The sequence below is a fragment of the Lygodium microphyllum genome, chromosome 9 (assembly GCF_053477565.2).
Source record: "Lygodium microphyllum isolate KBCC chromosome 9, Lygodium_microphyllum_v1.1.10, whole genome shotgun sequence".
NCBI classification, from domain to species: Eukaryota; Viridiplantae; Streptophyta; class Polypodiopsida; order Schizaeales; family Lygodiaceae; genus Lygodium; species Lygodium microphyllum.
Window position 1 is genome coordinate 29,094,478 of NC_141143.1, and position 17,741 is coordinate 29,112,218.

Genomic DNA, 17,741 nt, shown 5'->3' on the forward strand with positions numbered 1-17,741 from the left:
ATTGTATCTCCACCTCACTCTTCTCTTGTTTCCCTTTTTGGTCCTGAGAGGGGGTGTTGAGAAACCCTTCATCCGCAGTTTGCGTTTTTGCGTTTTTGCATTTTGTGTTTAGGGTTTGCGTTTAGGATTTACAGCTCCAAAAAGGGGTGCCATCCTAGACTGACTCTGACTATTTATAGGCCACTCTCTTATTCATTCCTCACGGCTGATTCATTCAGTCCGTCACCTCTTCTCTCCAACCTCTTCACTACCCTTACACCCCTTTAGGAGGACATTGCGGTTCGTGGTTTGTGGCTGTCTTCATCATCTTTCTTGTGCTACGGCACCCTTGTTCCCTTGTATCACATGGTTCTCATTGGTGGCAAGAGGGGGGAGGAGTTTCGGCTAGAGAGATGTTTTTGGCAACGCTGCCCTCTTGCCCTGTATCTTTTCATACTCTTTGCGGAGGCGATGCCCTACTTTCTTCGCTCACTCACGTGTGAGAGGGCTATGTGGCTTTTGACTCCCAGTGAGGGAGGAGACTGAGCTGCTGGACTCAGAGTATGCAGATGATACCGCTCTTTATGTAGAGGATGATGAGCTGATGTTGGAGAGAGTGAGACTAGCTCTGGAGATATTTTTCACTATAGCTGGAGCAAAAATCAACTGGTGAAAGTCGGTTGGTTTTCTTACATATCCGGACTCTAGCACGGAGTGGGGTGTCCACTTGGGGTTCAGATGGGTGAGCAGGGGACAGATCGTCCGATATCTAGGGTTCCAGGTGGGACTCGATATCACTCCTGCCTAGCAGTTTCTTCCAGTTCTCGACTCTATTAGGTGGAAGCTGACCTATTGGAGCACAGTCCGCCTTTCCTTAGCGGGCTGAGTCCTAGTGGTCAACTAGGTTCTCCTAGCGACGGCTTGGTACACTGCCTCTTGTTGATGATTCTCCTTGTCTTGTGTGGTTCAGCTTCGCCACCTAGTGTGGAATTTTCTCTAGGTTGGCTCAGACGGTTCCAGGGATTCCTGGGCCAAGGTGGCGTGGGTGACCATTATTTGGCATCAGTCGGAGAGGGAGGGCTTGGGATCATCAACCTAGAGTTCCAGAGCTTGGCCCTTTTGGGCAAGCTAGTGGTCCGTGGTCTCACGCCAGGTGGGCAGACTTGGAAAGTTCTTTTGCAAGAGGGTCCCTAGGAGTGTAAATTGAGGCTTGGTGGTGGATGGAGGTCATCCTTGAGATGGATCTTCATGATTGCCGAGATCACGCTACTTAGATCTTCCTTCCTCCGCAGCTTACTTCGAGTGTGGCAGGGCCTTTCGCAAGGCCCTAGTTCAGAGGCTCCCAGGATGTCAGGAGGAGATAGACCACCAGCTGCTAGTGGTTTGGAATCCCCAAGCCAAAGATCGGGAGACGGGATACAGATTGGTGAGCGCCCCTACATTCAGTGGGCTGTACTATCAGGATGTGGGGAGAGGTGTACAAGATGACGGATCAGGAGGTGTTGTAGTGAGCATCAGATTGTCAGCGAGAGGAGTTGAGGTGAGAAGGAGAGAGATTGACTCAACGATCCCTTAGGAGTGGCTAGATCCCTTGATCCGAGAGCCCGTGGAGCGTGGTGAGGTGTGGGTTGCTAGATTCTCGCTGGCAGGTATCCTCTTATAGGTGGCAAGTAGAGTGGGCAGTGCCCTCTACGGGACTTTATTCACTGTGCAGGATGGGGGGCGGTTGGTTCTTGACAGATGGTAGCAAGATGAGAAGATTGTTGTCCTTTCTTGGAGGAGGATTCGCGTGGTTGGACTCCAAGGGAAGACCTGGCGAGTGGACCCTTATGTGCCTTGAGAGGAGTTTCAGGAGTGGTGCCTTTGGATATGGGAGAGCAGGCCACTTGATGAGCTAGAGTGGGACCTTGGAGAGTGGCTATGGCGGGCCATTGCGGTCGCCAATAAGCCAGTGAGGTTCTTAGAGTATAGAGCTAGGATTGGTAGACATGTACTGATGTAGGAGGACATGGATTGGGCACCTTTGCGTAGCAGATATTGGGCGGAGCACAACATTATGGATGCCTTCCGTCGAACTTTCTAGCGTCGTTGTGGGATAGTTGGAGGCCGAGGAGGGTGTCGTCTTTCCTTTGGCTATTGGCATATGGGGGTCTAGTATGGAGTTGGTTGGCTCAGATGCAACAGGATGGAGGTTGCAAGTGCTCCCCACAGCAACACTTGGAAACTCCAAAGCACTGCCTTTGGTCTTGCCGTATTTTTCGTCGTGTGGCACCCAATCTTGGATGTATCTCGTGGGGAGATTTTTGCTAGCAAGCAGTCAGCCAGGGCCGTTACCTTCTGTATGAGGCCGAGATGTAGGACACGATTTTCCTTATCGAGGTTGGGTCTTGTGCAGTGGTCGGCTTGGAGGCTTTACCTAGCTACCAAGTATTAGATCCCACAACAGAGCGCTCAGAGGTATGGGAGATCATAGGGAGTCTTACATGATGGCACATTTGGAAGGCACGCTGTAAGGTGGTTTTTGGCGGGATGTGCCTTTTAGTATATGCGACTTTGACAGAGCTTTGGACCTCCATCATCCACTCCCTCTGCGGCCGTTGGGACTAGGTGCAGGGCGAGTCTCGAGCTTGTCAGGAGCTCCGTCTTCACTTTTTGCTCACTTGGGGCGGCCATGACCTGTTCTTCGTGATACAGGCGGGCAGCCCCAGATGGCAATACACCCTTCCTCCATGGCTTCTTACCCCCATCCCCTAGACCGCCTTGAGAGGCTTTTATACGTGATGGATTTGTGATTTGCATCAACTCCAGCTAGTCTGTTGAGCACGTACACTTCGTTATAATCATCCTTCTGAGTAATATAATTAGCCTTATTTTACTAGCAAAAGAAAAAAAAAAAGTGCAAGGTTGTTTAGCACATGTGATGCACATGGTAGTTATTTTATGGTAACAGGCCAAGGACCCCAAGGATACAGTGGGTGCCAAAGATAAAAGTTGTGATAAGCTATGCCAGCTTGGCTTTGGGGTCAGCTAGTGTTAGTTTTGACCCTAGGGTAGTTATTTGGCTTATAAGTATTAGTGGTGACACTAGGGGCTAGCATTAGTCTAAGGGTCAACAATGGTTGGAGACCTCTCCAGGTTACAAATGGCCTAGCCAATTTAATTATGGATGGATACATTTAATTTTGGGTAGGGTTAGAAGGACTTGGGTAGGATCAAAAGGGTTGAAATTAAATTTCAAGGTTATTTAATTTTACAAATTAATTAAATGGCTGGATAGTGCTAAAAAATGCATTGCCACTTAGCAAAAATGTCCATGTAAACTGAGAAAACGTTTTGGGAGCTAGGTCTCAGCCATTCATTTGGTTTACAACTTGGGGGAGAGAGAGAGAGAGAGAGAGAGAGAGAGAGAGAGAGAGAGAGAGAGAGAGAGAGAGAGAGAGTTGATGGTTCATTTTCTGATCAAACAAAAACAATTTGCTTCAAAAGACAGGCATATGGGGGCCTTAATAGGCAGGGGACAATAGGGAGATACCTTCCAGGGGTTGGCAACAGTATTGTTGATCAAGTGACAGTATTTTGGAGGTGCTTGGTAGTAGGTGACTGCATTAAATGCAGGTTGAAGCAAGCATCAGGTAGATTTTAGAATTTTCTCATGAAGAAAATCAGATTTCTCTCTCATCTTGGCTTTCTCTCACCTTCTCTAGTACTTTCTCAAAATATCTCAATATTTCTTAGTTATTTGGAGTAGATCCTAGCCATATTTGGTGGATAGGAGGATTTCTGTTGCAAACCCTAAATTTTTGCAGAAATTAGGGTTTGACAACCACCTCAGGACTCATGCCAATAGGAGAAGGCATCCTACACTGAGTTCAACACCTGAAATTTATGTAATTGTGAGGGAATTCAGATGCCAGCCCATTCATTGTAAATTGGGGCAGCATTTGGCCAGTTTGTGGTTCCAATTGTGCAAGTCTTGGGTGAAAAGTCAAGGCACAAATACCCTAAATTTCTGGCTGATTGTTATTACAATAAGGGGCTTTTGGAACAGCAAATGAGATTGTGGAATCTCAGCTTGTACTGATTCCATTAGCAATCAAAGTTAAAGAAATACTGAAAAGGGGGCAAGTTTTGGGGCCAACAGGGTGTCTGTAACCAGCCTTCCTCCTCGGACAGGGTGGTAAATAACCTGATTAAGCACTATTTATAGCAATTAACAAATTCACAAAACTAAAATGCACACTTTACCATATAATCTTGGACATTGGACACCTTGTTGGCCCTAAAACTGGCGCCCCTTTTGGTATTTATTTAACTTAATTGAAGAAGAAGTTGATGTACAGTGGGATTCTCCCAATCCCTTTCAGTATTCCAACTCCCCTTGTTATCCAAAATGACTAGCAAGTCTTTAATTTGATTTGCCCCTTAATTTGGGCACTCAATTGGCCTTCATCCGCTTTGATGGAGATGGAAAATGTCCCAAATTGAAATATTTGCTGGTCCCTTCACTTGAATAGGCTAAAAACAGCTTCAGCCCTATTGAATCCAAGTCTCGGAGCTTCCAATTTCTAGCACACTTCTTGAGGCTACTGCTAAACCCTAATTTCTGTTGCAAATTAGGATTTACAGCAGAGAAATCTGAAATTTCTCAGTATTTGGTGAACTCAATGCTAAAATCTTTGGAGCAAGGTTGTAGAAAGGCTAGGAGATGAGAGAGAATGCCGAGGAGAGAAAATTCAGACTTTCTTCGCAAAGAATGGAAGAAAATCTGTCATTTCTTACTGCTGCCCTGTCTCAACAACAGATACAAAGAACTGAAGAAAATCAGTCATTTACTGTCGTTGCCTTGTCTCAACAGCCTGTAGATGCTGTCACTTGCTGTTGATTGGTATTCTCCTGCCCTTGGCTACCTCAAAAGGTCCTCCAATGGCTGCAAATCAGACCAGCAACATGTCCTCCCTCTCTCTTGCAGGCTGAATACACTAAAATTGCATCTCTTCAACCTCTAAAGACGTTTTTCAGTCTTACATGGACATTTTTGACAAGTGGCAGCCTTCCCAAATGGTTTTTCTAGCATTATCCATAATTAAATATTAATTTTTAGTCTTTAAATACTGAAAATTAGTCTTATAATTATTTCGGTGCCCTGAAAAATAATCTGACTAGCCAATAATTAAATTGGCTAGGCAACTTCCATTCCCGAGTGTCTCTGCGCCATCCTTGACCATCAGATTGGCATTAGGTACCATTAAACGCCATTTTCCTAGTGTCACCAACTGACACTTATGGCCAAATGAATGACCTAGGCCAACAATTGGCACGAGACACCACCAACTACCTGTGTGGCATAACTTATAGCAACTTTTGTCTTTGACATCCCGTGATTTCCTGGAGTCCCGGGCTCGTAAATTTACTCTAACCCCAGTTACACCTCACATGTGCAACATTTACTTAACCATGTGATTAAAAACTAATCCACATGTTTTTAGGTTTCAAAAATTCATGTCCTCATGACAGTGTCTAATGTCCAAGATTATTAAGGTAAATTGTGCATTTCAATATATGTTTATTTGTTGATTGTTGTAATTAAATGGTTTCAAATAGGGTGATTGATACTTGGGGAGGGCAGAGGCAGGCAATGCCTGAGAGAGAGAGAGAGAGAGAGAGAGAGTTCAGCCCAATAACTTTACGAGTTCAAGACTACAAGTAGGTCCTGCATACATCAGCCGAAGAACATGTCATCCCTCCACAAGAGAACTGAAAATGACCCGGAGGGGGGGGATTGATTCAGGCAAGCAGCTCACGAGAGGAAGAGATTACCTGGGAGAAGGTTACAAACTATAGTGCAGCCTGCAGGGAGGTAAACACAGAGTTTGCAGCCAGGGAAAGCAGTCACTCAGCACATATGAAGGTTGCCCAGCTGTGCAAGATGGATAGAAACTGAAAATGCAGACGCTGCTGGTCAAATGCAGGGTACAGACCTGGACACACAGGTTTGGGAGGGCAGGAAACAGGTTAAACAGCAGACAGAGAAGTCACCCAGCCTTGGGAACAGTGTGCAGCAGTCAATTGTAGGTAGTATCAGCACGAAAACAGAAAAAACTCAGACCTGCAGCAGTAAGCAGCACTAAAAACACTAACACAGATGTTTGATACCATGCTAGAATAGGCGGCAGCAATCGAAGTGAGAAACTGCTGTAATAGACTGCACAAATGCAAAAACCAAGAACAACACTGCAAAGAACAAAATAATCCAGGATGAACGTGCTCGGGAAATGGAATCCATATACCAAGGCACAAGATAGTACAAAGCTTGGGCACTAAGTCACTGGTAGTGGGTATGCTCCCTCTCTCCACTAGGATGCAACTGAAGTAAAATGAATGAGGGAGCCTACCTTTAAATAGGCAAGAAAAATATCAAAGTAGGTGACCAGTTGGCCAGCTCAAACTAGGTGCCCAAAATACGAGTTGGGCAACTGAGAACTGGTGCCCAAAATCAGGCAGCCAGCCTCAGGCTAGCATGAAACACAAAATGCCCACTAATACACAACTCTAACCCATGGGATGTACTATATGCTAACCATTTGAGTCACTTGTAGCATTATGCATGATTGTTTGACCAATTTCATAAGAAACTGGCTTTGCCATCTTCAAAGTGGGCAAAGTCATTTATTCTACTTGGAGGCTTTATTCTGAAATATGATATTTTGGATGTCTCTTCTAAGGTAGTCTCAGTCTCATTTTTTGGGTTGTTTCAGTTTGTATAACTTTTTGCAGTGGTGCTTTCTACGGTCACAAGCAAACATTCATCTCTCTCATATCTCTAGCATGCTTATAGGTGGGCAGGTTTCGTGATGACGACTGTGCTATTATTTGTCTTCAAAGTTCAAATGCACTTGATCAAGTCCTGCCCACAAAAAAGCCTTAGAAGGCACTCCAGCCCTGGATAAGGTCACAACAGACTGCTACTAAAAGGATTCCAAAATCTGCAGAAAATAGAAATAAATTATTGTACTTCACTCTCAATGTAGCCATCTTGCTTCTCTATAACAAAAACCACCACCATGAGGAAGGTTCAAGAGTGAATCCTTCCCACCCTCTTTTTCGTTTTTCTTGATGATGTGGCATTCTTGTTTCCCCCTCCTTAAAGTTTGCTGTTTTTGTTTCTGTTTTCGTTCCCCATTCCCATTTCTGTGTTAGAGTTTGTCTCAACTATGCCTCAAACTCTTTGGTTATTGTGTGTATGTGCACACACCAAATGAAAACTGAGGCAAGCTTGTGTCTAGAGCTGACTTAACCCTTCTTCTAGGCTATTCTTTCGAAGCCAAGGGCTATAGGTTGTTTGATCCTCAGTCAAACAAGATCTCGGCTAGGAGGGATGCAGTTTTCATTGGGAATGATATTTACAGATCTTAGAGTCTACACTTGATGAGGCTTTGTCTCCTATGCCTTCTGAGCCATAGCTATTTTTAGCTTGTGATCCATTTGCAAAGTCCTTTTCTTCACAACCACTTCCTAAGGACCTGTTACCTTGCTTGTACTAGCAGACTATGTGGAAGTCAAGGATCATCCTACTTGATTCTACCTTGGAGGGCCCTAGACACTTTACTAGGCTCCCCCCTAATGCCTCGTTTGTATCGGTCTCTACAACAATTTGCATAGCGCATTTAGAGCTGAGTATGTGGTTGGCAAGCCTCAAGCATCTTGATTAGTGACTTGCTGTGGAAAAATAGCTTGAGAGTATTGGGTGGAATGAGATTGGGAGACCATCCAATTCACAAGAATGTTGTTGGTATGAAGTGGATTTTTGTACCTAAAGTAGATGGAACCTTGGACAAATACAAGGCATGGCTAATGATGCAAGATTTAAGAAAAAAACAAGGTATTGATCATGAATAAAGTTTTTCTCCCATTGCCTATCTCACATTAGATACTTGGATGGGAAAGTCTGTGGCTTAGCCATTAGGTTTCTCCATTCCTAGTCATGAGGAAGTTACTTTACTTGCATAGAGCTTTTTATGAGCTGAAGCAAGCATTGTTGGGTGTAAAGCCCCTTCAGGTGTAAACTCCCACATGTATAAACTTACGGGTGTGAACACACCCTTTACTTGTACCCTAACATATAAATACATTTTTATTCTTTGTGTACCGTGCAATACACTGGTTCACACTAACACGATTCTCTAAGCTCTCTGCTCAATCTCTGCTCTATCTCTACTCACTCCGAGCTCTCATTCTGGTCAGCACTCAAGTGCAACAAGCTGTTATCAGAGTTGACGGTGCAAGGCGGTAGCCATTGCAAACAATGCTCTCTCTTCATCATTGGGATCAATAGTCAACAATTGAGGTAACGCTTGCTGCATGCATAACAATCTTGCGGGCTGTCGAAGAGGAGGTGACACGATTGCAGGTCAATCGGAGTTTGCACGACAGGACAAGCACGTGGGACTAGGCCGACAACCAGTGCGGGCGAGAGTAGACAGACGTGAGGCAGGCAATCGACGGGGACCAGCGTAACGGGTGCCACGCGTAACTGGCCAGGCGATAGGATTGCTGAGTGATGGGCAACGGGGGGACTGCACAAGTGATATGCTGTCACACGACGTGCCTGCACGGACCGCGGGTAGGTCAACGGCCCAATTCTTTTTTTTAAATCAGAAAATTTCAGTTTGATTTATTTCCCCTCATGCGGGTGTTCATGCAAGCAAGCACAGAGCTCAAATTTGTGCCAATTTGCTCCATAAATTTTGGGGCTTTTCCCAGATTTGGTGCCCAACACATATTTTAGTGATTCGTGATTTGGTGCCCAACACATTGAGTGCATGAGCCTCGGAAATTTTGGGAATTTTCAGATGCAAGTGAAATTTTTGCTTGACTGAGTCGATTTCTTGGAAATTTGTGCACTCCTGGACCCCAAAATTTGGGGCTTTTGCAGAACTCGTGAAATTTCTGCAACATTTGCCCGTACTTGATGCTCGAGATGATGTACTGATGCAATCGGTTCAGATTTGTCAATAAAATTTTGGGGGTTTTGCTGAAATTTTAGAATTTTGGTAAAAATGACGTCTGAAATGTACATTGGAAACACAGTTGATGCAATCTTGGTGTTGTAAGTAGCGAGATTCATTCCCACTTATGAAACATTGAAGAAATTGCAGAGCATATTGCAGAGAATCTTGGTTTCTTTTGTGTATCAGAAGTATTTGGTTACAAATGTATGCAGTACATATGTTGGGCAGCTTCCATTGAGCTGATGTATTGCTGAACAGTCATTTTGCAGTAGTCTTAGTGATCATTTGCAGATCTGGGATTATTGCAGATGTACTTTTGGTGATATTGCTGAAGTGGGAGTCACCTGGCAGTGATGTATGCTTTGAGTATGTGCTGAAATTTCAGTTATACTGCTGAAAGTCATCAGTCCTACTGCTGTACATGTACTTGGACTAAACCTTGCACTCATTTTCTGAAAATCTGGGCTGAAATTAGCTGAATATTCAGCTCACTGTTTGTTGTCATAAATTGCGGTATTGATTTTTGGTGCATTGCTGAAAAATGGCTGTAAATGCTTCTAGCAGTAGTGACACTAAATCCCTCTTTGAAATCAAGAGGTTTGATGGCATTGGCTTTGATTTGTGGAAGGACAGGATGTAGGGCATTTTGTTTCTTAAGGACTGTGAAGATGCTCTCTTGGAAACTAAGCCTGCAACTATGACAGATGTGGATTGGGCTAGACTCAACAAGAAGGCCATTGCATACATTAAGATGGCCGTGTCTGATGATGTACTTACAGACATTAAGCGTCTTGATATGGGTTATGCTATATGGAAAAAGTTAAGAGGACACTTATGAAAACACAACTCCAGTGAATCAAGTGCATCTTATGCGCAAGCTTGTGAACATAGGGTTGGATGAATCTAAGCTAGTAGCTGAGCATTTGAGTACTTTCACAGGGATTTTGAGTCAGTTACAGGACTCTGGTTTGCCGGCCTTCGATGATAAATTAAAGGCTATTTTCTTGTTGATGACTTTGCTTGATAGCTGGAAGTCTTTGGTTGTTTCACTTAGCAACAACCTTGCTTCAATCTTTGATGGTGTTAAGGGCTCTATTCTCAATGAGGAGATCAGAAGAAAATCCAATGGTGAAAGCAATGGCTCAGCATATCACCTTAGAGGCAAGTTAAAAAAAAGGGGTAATGCAGCAAATAAAGGCAAAAGTAGGAGTAAAAGTAAGGGCAAACAACAAGATGTTACTTGCTATCAGTGTGGGCGTAAAGGGCATAAAAAGCCCGATTGCCGGTACTTCAAGAAAGAGCAAGAAAGAAAGGAACAACAAGGTAAGAAAAAGAAGGATGATAAGAAAGATGATGACAGCTCTTCCTCAAAAGAAGTAGCAAAGGCAAAGGTTGTGTCAAGTGTGGTCATTGAAGAGCTTCCTGACACTGAAGAGATACTTGTTATAGCCTCATGTAATAATGCAGATATTACGGCAGTAGCAGGTGATATGCACATCACCAAAAAGAAGGTAATTGATGCCTTACTTTTAGTTCATGATGGATTGTCACAATCATGGATAGTGGACAACGGTGTCTCTTTTCATGTTACTCCCTCTTTGGAGTCATTTTTGAATACACTGCAGGTTGCCTAGGCAAGGTTTACTTGGGCAACAACTATGCATGTGAGATAGAAGGTGTAGGTACCATTTACTTGGCTCTTGAAAATGGCTAAGAGCTGATTTTGCATGATGCCAGATATGTACCTGGCATAAAGAAAAGTCTACTGTCAGTTGGGCAGCTTGATGCAAGAGGGTATTTTACTACCTTTGGTGGTGGATCTTGGAAGGTCCACAAAGGCTCTATACTGATTGTTAAAGGCAGCAAAAGGGGGACTTTGTATTATCTGCATTGTAAAGCATTACCTGGCAAGTTCTTGGCTATGGTTGAAGTCCACTCACAGATGGAACTTTGGCACAAAAACTTGGCCATATGAGCTAGAAAGGCCTTCAGGTTCTCTCCTCTTTAGGGAGATTTGATGGAAAAGGCTCTGGTCTCGAATTCTATAATGATTGCATATATGGAAAACGTGTGAAGTCTCCTTATTACTCTGGTGTCGTTAAGAAGTCCAATACTCTTGATTTAGTATACTTAGATGTGTGCACTATGCCTGTTAATTCATATGGGGGTGCACAGTACTTGTTACTTTTATTGATGATTTCAGTAGAAAGTCATGGGTGTATGGGTTAGAGAGAAAAAAAAAAGTGTTGAATGCTTTTAAAAGGTTTCATGATTTTGTTACCACACAGAAAGGGCTTAAGTTGAAAGCTATAAGAATGGATAATGGGGGTGAGTATGTCTCTAATGAGTTCAAAAAGTCTTGTGAGATGCATGGTATTAAGAGGGAGTTAACAACCCCTTATAATCCTGCATCAAATGGCGTGGTTGAAAGACTTAATCGCACACTTTGTGAGAGAGTTAGATGCATGCTATCCACAGCTAATCTCCCACATCAGTTCTGGGGAGAGGCTCTTAAAACTACAGTTCATGTATGCAATTGCTCTTCTAATCGTGCATTGGAAAATGGCATTCTTGAAGAGGTTTGGTTTGGCAAATCTGCTTCATATGACCATTTGCGTGTCTTTGGTTGTGATGCCTTTGTGCATGTACATGTAAATCAGAGGACCAAACTAGATATGAAATCCATCAAGGGCATCTTCATGGGATATGGAGATGAGGGGGGGATGGGCTATAGAGTTTGGCTTTCTTAGGGTAGGAAGATAGTACGCAACCAAGATGTAGTATTTAATGAGGCAAAGTTGCTGAAAAATGCTACACACGGTGACCTTCACGAAAAAAGGGTTAAATTTTAGCATGAACAGCTAGCCATTCAGCAGCCATTAGCTGAAGATTTTATTCCTTTTGATGCTGAAAATGAGCAGCAACCTATTGTGCTACGGCCAGAAGATAACGGACAGCAAATAGATGCACAGGTTGGAATAGGACAGCAAGAAGGAACCACCAGGTGATGGTGTGCACATACCTGAGGATGTAGGCCCAGTGCCTAACAATACAGATCATTGGGTAAGAAGGTCTACACGTGTCAAAAGGCAGCCACAAAGGTTTCAGCCATCTTTGGACTGCATTTTGTTGACTAATGAGGGTGAGCCTTTGATATTTAGAGAGGCACAGTCATGTGAAAACAAGAGAAAGTGGGAGCTTACTATGCAAGAAGAGATGAAGTCTCTGTATGCAAATAACACATGGGAGCTTGTATGTTTGCCCAAGGATAGGAAAACTATCCCTAATAAATGGGTTTACGAGGTGAAATGTATTGATGGGAAGCCCAAGTACAAGGCATGGTTAGTTGCTAAGGGCTATACATAGAAGGAAGGCATAGACTTCCAGGAGGTCTTTTCACCAGTGGTGAAGATGACTATGCTTCATGTTTTGTTTGCTCTCATTGCATTCTTGGATTTAGAGTTGGATCAGATGGATGTGAAGATTGCTTTTCTTCATGGTGACTTGGATGAAGAGCTGTACATGAAACAACCCGAAGGTTTTGAAATTCTAGGCAAAGAGCGTTTGGTTTGTAAGTTGAAACGCAACTTATATGGGCTGAAACAAGCCCCTAGACAGTGGTATAAAAAGTTTGATACCTTCATGCTCAGCCATGGTTTTAAACGTAGTCACGTAGATCATTGCTTATATACTAAAAAGGCTGATGATGGAAGTCTTATTGTGCTGGTCTTATATGTGGATGACATGTTGATTGCAGGAAAGCATAAGAGTACTTTGAATGCTCTTAAAAGCAGATGGGTTCAGCCTTCTTAATGAAAGATTTGGGGGCAGCTGAACACATTTTGGGCATGCGTATCAAAAGAGATAGAGGGCAGCACTTGTTGTTTCTCTCACAGGACAAGTACAATAGCAAAGTACTTGACAGGTTTCATATGGTTGATGCTAAGCCTCTTGGTGTGCCTTTACCACCATATACAAAGGTTAGCAAAGCTAATTGCCCAAAAGATGATGTAGCTACTACTGGGATGAAAGGCATACTTTATGCATTAACTTGTGGTTTTTTGATGTATCCCATGGTTGCGACTCGTTCAGACATTGCCCATGCAGTGGGAGTTGTTAGTAGATTCATGTCTAACCTTGGCAAACCACATTGGGAAGCAGTGAAATGTATCTTTAGATACTTAAAAGGTACACAAGATAAATGTATACGCTATGGAAAGGGTACACTAGAGCTGCAAGGATTTTGTGATTCGGACATGGTAGGAGATCTTGACACTAGAAAGTCTACTAGTGGGTATGTAGTTACTTTGGCTGGTGGAGCTATTTCTTGGTGTTCAAGGTTGCAGAAAATTGTAGCACCGAGTACTACAGAGGCTGAATATATTTCAGCCATAGAAGCTTCTAAGGAAGCTATTTGGCTTGGCCGTTCGGTCAAGGATTTTAGTCTTTCTTCCCGTGCTCCAGTGCTTGGTTGTGATAGTCAGAGTGCAGTATGTCTGGCTAAAAATGCCATGTTTCATGCTTGTACCAAACACATAGACGTTCTGTATCATTTCATTCGACAAGTCTTGGATGATGGCCTTGCCACACTGACTAAGGTCAAAAACAGGTCTTGGATGATAGCCTTGTCACATTGACTAAGGTCAAAACCCAAGATAACCTTGCAGATGTTCTCACTAAAAGTTTTGCAAAGGCTCAGCATGAGCATTGCATTTGACTAGTGGGATTTGGATAGTTTACCGGCACCACTTTGGGCCTTTAAGTGGGAGGTTGTTGGGTGTAAAGCCCCTTCGGGTGTAAACTCCTGCATGTATAAACTTATGGGTGTGAACACACTCTTTACTTGTACCCTAACGTATAAATACATTTTTATACTTTGTGTACTGTGCAACACACTAGTACACTCTAACATGATTCTCTAAGCTCTTTGCTCAATCTCTGCTCTATCTCTACTTACTCCGAGCTCGCATTCTGGTCAGCACTCAAGTGCAACAAGCACCCTATTGCTGGTTCCACTAGATGAACTCCTTGGGCAACATGGGTTCTGCTCTACTCCTTTTGACCCTAACCTTTACATCCATCACACTTTGGAGGGGGTATGCTGTGTGTTGTTGTATGTCGATGATCTTTTGATCACATGTTCAGACACCTCATCTATTGAATCTATCAAGGCACAATTGACCTCCATATTGGAGATGGCCAATCTCAGACTGCTCTCTTACTTTTTGTCATGGAGGTTGTACAACACTTGAAGGCATTTTTGTTTCCGATAAAAAATATGCCCTTCAGTTAGTGGATCAAATTTTCCCACAAGGTTGTCAGCCAACTGCTACTCCACTGGATCTGACCATAGAAGTAACTAAGGACATGGACCCACCTCCAAGTGACGAGCATAGCTACAGTCAAGTAGTGGGAAATTGCCTTGGTTAGTATGTACTTGTCCAGATATCTCCTATCCTACCTCCATCCTTAGCCAATATTTCAATGCACCAAAGTGTTCATTGAAACTTGTGTATCCATGTATTGAGTACATTACTCTTATTCCTATGGCCTGTCTTTCAGTTCCAGACTAACCTTACAGGGCTATACTGATTCTGATTCAGCTGAAGATGTGGACACATGGTGGCTACATGTTCTCCTTGGGCTCCCATTTCTCAGTGTAGTTGGAAATCAAGAGATTGTGGCTACATCTTCTGCTAAGGCTGAGTACAAGGCCTTATACAATGCTATCAGTGAAGCTGTTTATTTGAGTTTGATAGCGGAGCTGCGTTTTTTTGTGAGGCTTCTACTGATTCATTACTGGTCTAGACGACATCATGCTGTTGCATTTTTGCAGTTTTACGGCTGCTGTTTATTTGAGTTTGATAGCGGAGCTGCATTTTCTTGTGAGGCTCCTAGTGATTTATTACTGGTCTAGACGACATCATGCTGTTGCATTCTTGCAGTTTTACTGTTGCTGCCACCTATGGGTCAGCCCCAAGAGTTATTATGACTCTGGCTTTTACTGTGTTTTGTGGTTCAGGATCTGTGTCAGCTTTCATCACCATCATTTGCAGCTTGTACCAGCTCCAACAAACCTGAAGCAGCTGCATTTTGGTTATCCCATCTTGCCTGCACCTGATTGACATCATCTTCTTCATCCAACTTCGGGTTTTTGGCTAGTTGCTCACTGTGGGATTCATCAGAGCAGGACCCACTCCTGCAGCATCCCTCAGCCCACTCCCTCAAGAGAAAGTGGCTGCTGGACAGCCCTATGCTCCTTGAAGACCCATTGTATCATAGCTCACATTCTTGGTTCATTCATTCAGTTCATTTATTTCTTCTTCCTCATTCCATGTCAAAGTTTGGATGTTAGTCTGAGTTGTGTGGTTTTTTGTACACACTGTTTTCTTTGCAAAACCTAGTGTATTCTCACATAGTGGAATGAAGACTATTAATGAACCTGATGGTCTTCCCACATGGTTTTTTCATGAGACACATGTGAGAGACTGAGTCTTGATTAGATTGACCTCAAGTCTTATGTCTTTAAGCATATGTTACTTCGCTTAGACTGATTTTTTTGAATTTTGAAACTTGGGACTTGCACTTTCTAAGTGGAGGCAACGATATTCTAAAGACACAAGATCCAACACTGAATGTAGGCACTTTAGACATCTAGCCAAAATGGTTCACGAATCACAGCTCTGGAGTTGTTGAGCAGACAACTGCAGCAGTAGTCCCATGCCTATTAGATTCTCAAACCTCATACAAAACAGAAGCTGGGACCAAGGTGATTCTTTGCATTTCTACTTCCCACCATTCAGGGCAGCCAGCTACTAACATCTTTTGGTTTTCTGTTTAGACTCCCATTGTACTCTCTAATAGTAGGCACCTTACAGTTTGTTACTTGTAAAAAAACAAATTGATAAAAACACCAACACCATGTAAAATGCAGAGCTTAGATGAGAGAGACAAAAATTGAAACAAAATTTGCACTTGTGGTCTAGGCCAAAACATTTTGAACGCTAATGTGAAATCCTTAAGAATAACAGAATCTGTGTGCTTTGTATATTGTCAAACTCTCAGTGAAGCCAATCACATTATCTGCCTTGTTATTTAGTCACCATTATGATCCTGCTATTATGCTTGGCTATTTCCTAGATGCTCACCTGAGTGCATCATGCTGTAACGTTGCATTTTGTTTATTTTTGCAATGACATGAATTTTATGAATCTGTTGAAACACAGACATGCGCTTCATTTTTGGATGCAGAGTTGGGAGAAAACAGTAGACTGTTATGATCCTGGACAGGGATTAATGCCTGCTAGCTTCAAAGTGCGTATTGTTCCTGTTGAAGACAGTGACACAAACAGTTCTGAAGAGATATTGGATCCTGATTTTGGAGAATCAGCAATTGGTCGAGTTGCTCCGGTTGACTCAGGTGATTCTGCTGATTGAATGCTTAGTAGAGTCATTTTAACGAATTGGTAACTATTCTGTGGAGGAAGGTCTGTTCATCCTTCATACATTTGACCTTATATTCTCCTCCCTTCAAAGAATGCATTGTGGCTATTGTGCCATTTTCTGGAAGAAAAGATAGCTCGTGACATTCAAGTTCATATCATTGTGGCAGGCTTGTGGTGGATCATTCTATTAAGAGCATATGGCTTGAGCACTGGGGACTTTTCTTTTCAAGAAAGAGTGGATGTGCAAACGGGAATCAAGATGATACTCAAACTTTGTCTTACCGATGAGTTTGATATGTTTCCAACCTTATTAGTCACAGATGGATCATGTATGATAGATCGCAGGATGGGCATACATGGCCATCCTTTAGAAATACAGGTATAAGTGATCATCTAGATTCGAAGTTCAGGATTTTTCCAAACATGGAGCTTTTACATATTAGTATCTGGTCAAAAGAGTCATAAATTTCATGGGAAAACATAGTATGTGCTGAACGGCATGGTTAATTTGTCAAAGACATTATGTGAACTGAGAAAATTGCTCAGGATGTGCTTTTGATTATGATGAAGTTTGAACATTTTCATGCACGACTAAGATGATTATAAGTGCTACATGCAGAATGCTTGCTTGCCAATATCATGTGTGAAAGATGACAAGTGTTTTGTGTCGGTTTTGAATTGTTATGTTCTATTAGGCAGGATCCTTTGGCTTTTTGGATCTATTGATATGCTAAAGTCATGTAACATGGTTTGTACAACTTCGTAGGCACTATTTTATTCAGCCCTTCTTTGTGGGAGAGAGATCCTTCAACGGGAGGACTCAAGTTCAGATTTGATAAGGGAGATAGACCTACGTTTATTGGCATTATCATTCCACATTAGAGAATACTACTGGGTTGACTTGAGGAAATTGAATGAAATCTACAGATACAAGACAGAAGAGTACTCATTTGATGCCATCAACAAGTTCAACATATATCCTGATCAGATATCTCCTTGGCTTGTGGATTGGATGCCTGATCAAGGTGGCTACTTGATAGGAAATTTGCAACCAGCACACATGGATTTTCGGTTCTTCTCATTAGGGAACCTATGGGCAATTGTGAGTTCCTTAGCCACTCAAGAGCAGGCAGGAGCTATATTGGATCTTATTGAAGCAAGATGGGATGACTTGGTTGGAAATATGCCTTTTAAGATTTGTTTTCCAGCACTTGAAAATGAAGACTGGTCCATTATTACAGGCAGAGATCCAAAGAACACGTCAGTCTCTCTCTAAATCTGTGTATTTCTTATCATAAAATGTGTGCAC

General features: G+C 42.8%; 1 protein-coding gene across 1 annotated transcript in view; it reads left to right on the forward strand.

Moving 5' to 3' along the window:
• Window positions 1-17,741, forward strand: part of LOC148030904 (alkaline/neutral invertase E, chloroplastic-like) — a 36,987-nt gene that overhangs the window by 11,818 nt on the left and 7,428 nt on the right. The window contains exons 2-4 of the mRNA XM_087684469.1: window positions 16,239-16,407; window positions 16,600-16,811; window positions 17,199-17,692. Of these exons, the coding sequence (XP_087540595.1) occupies window positions 16,239-16,407; window positions 16,600-16,811; window positions 17,199-17,692 (875 nt within the window). The remainder of the gene's footprint in view (window positions 1-16,238; window positions 16,408-16,599; window positions 16,812-17,198; window positions 17,693-17,741) is intronic.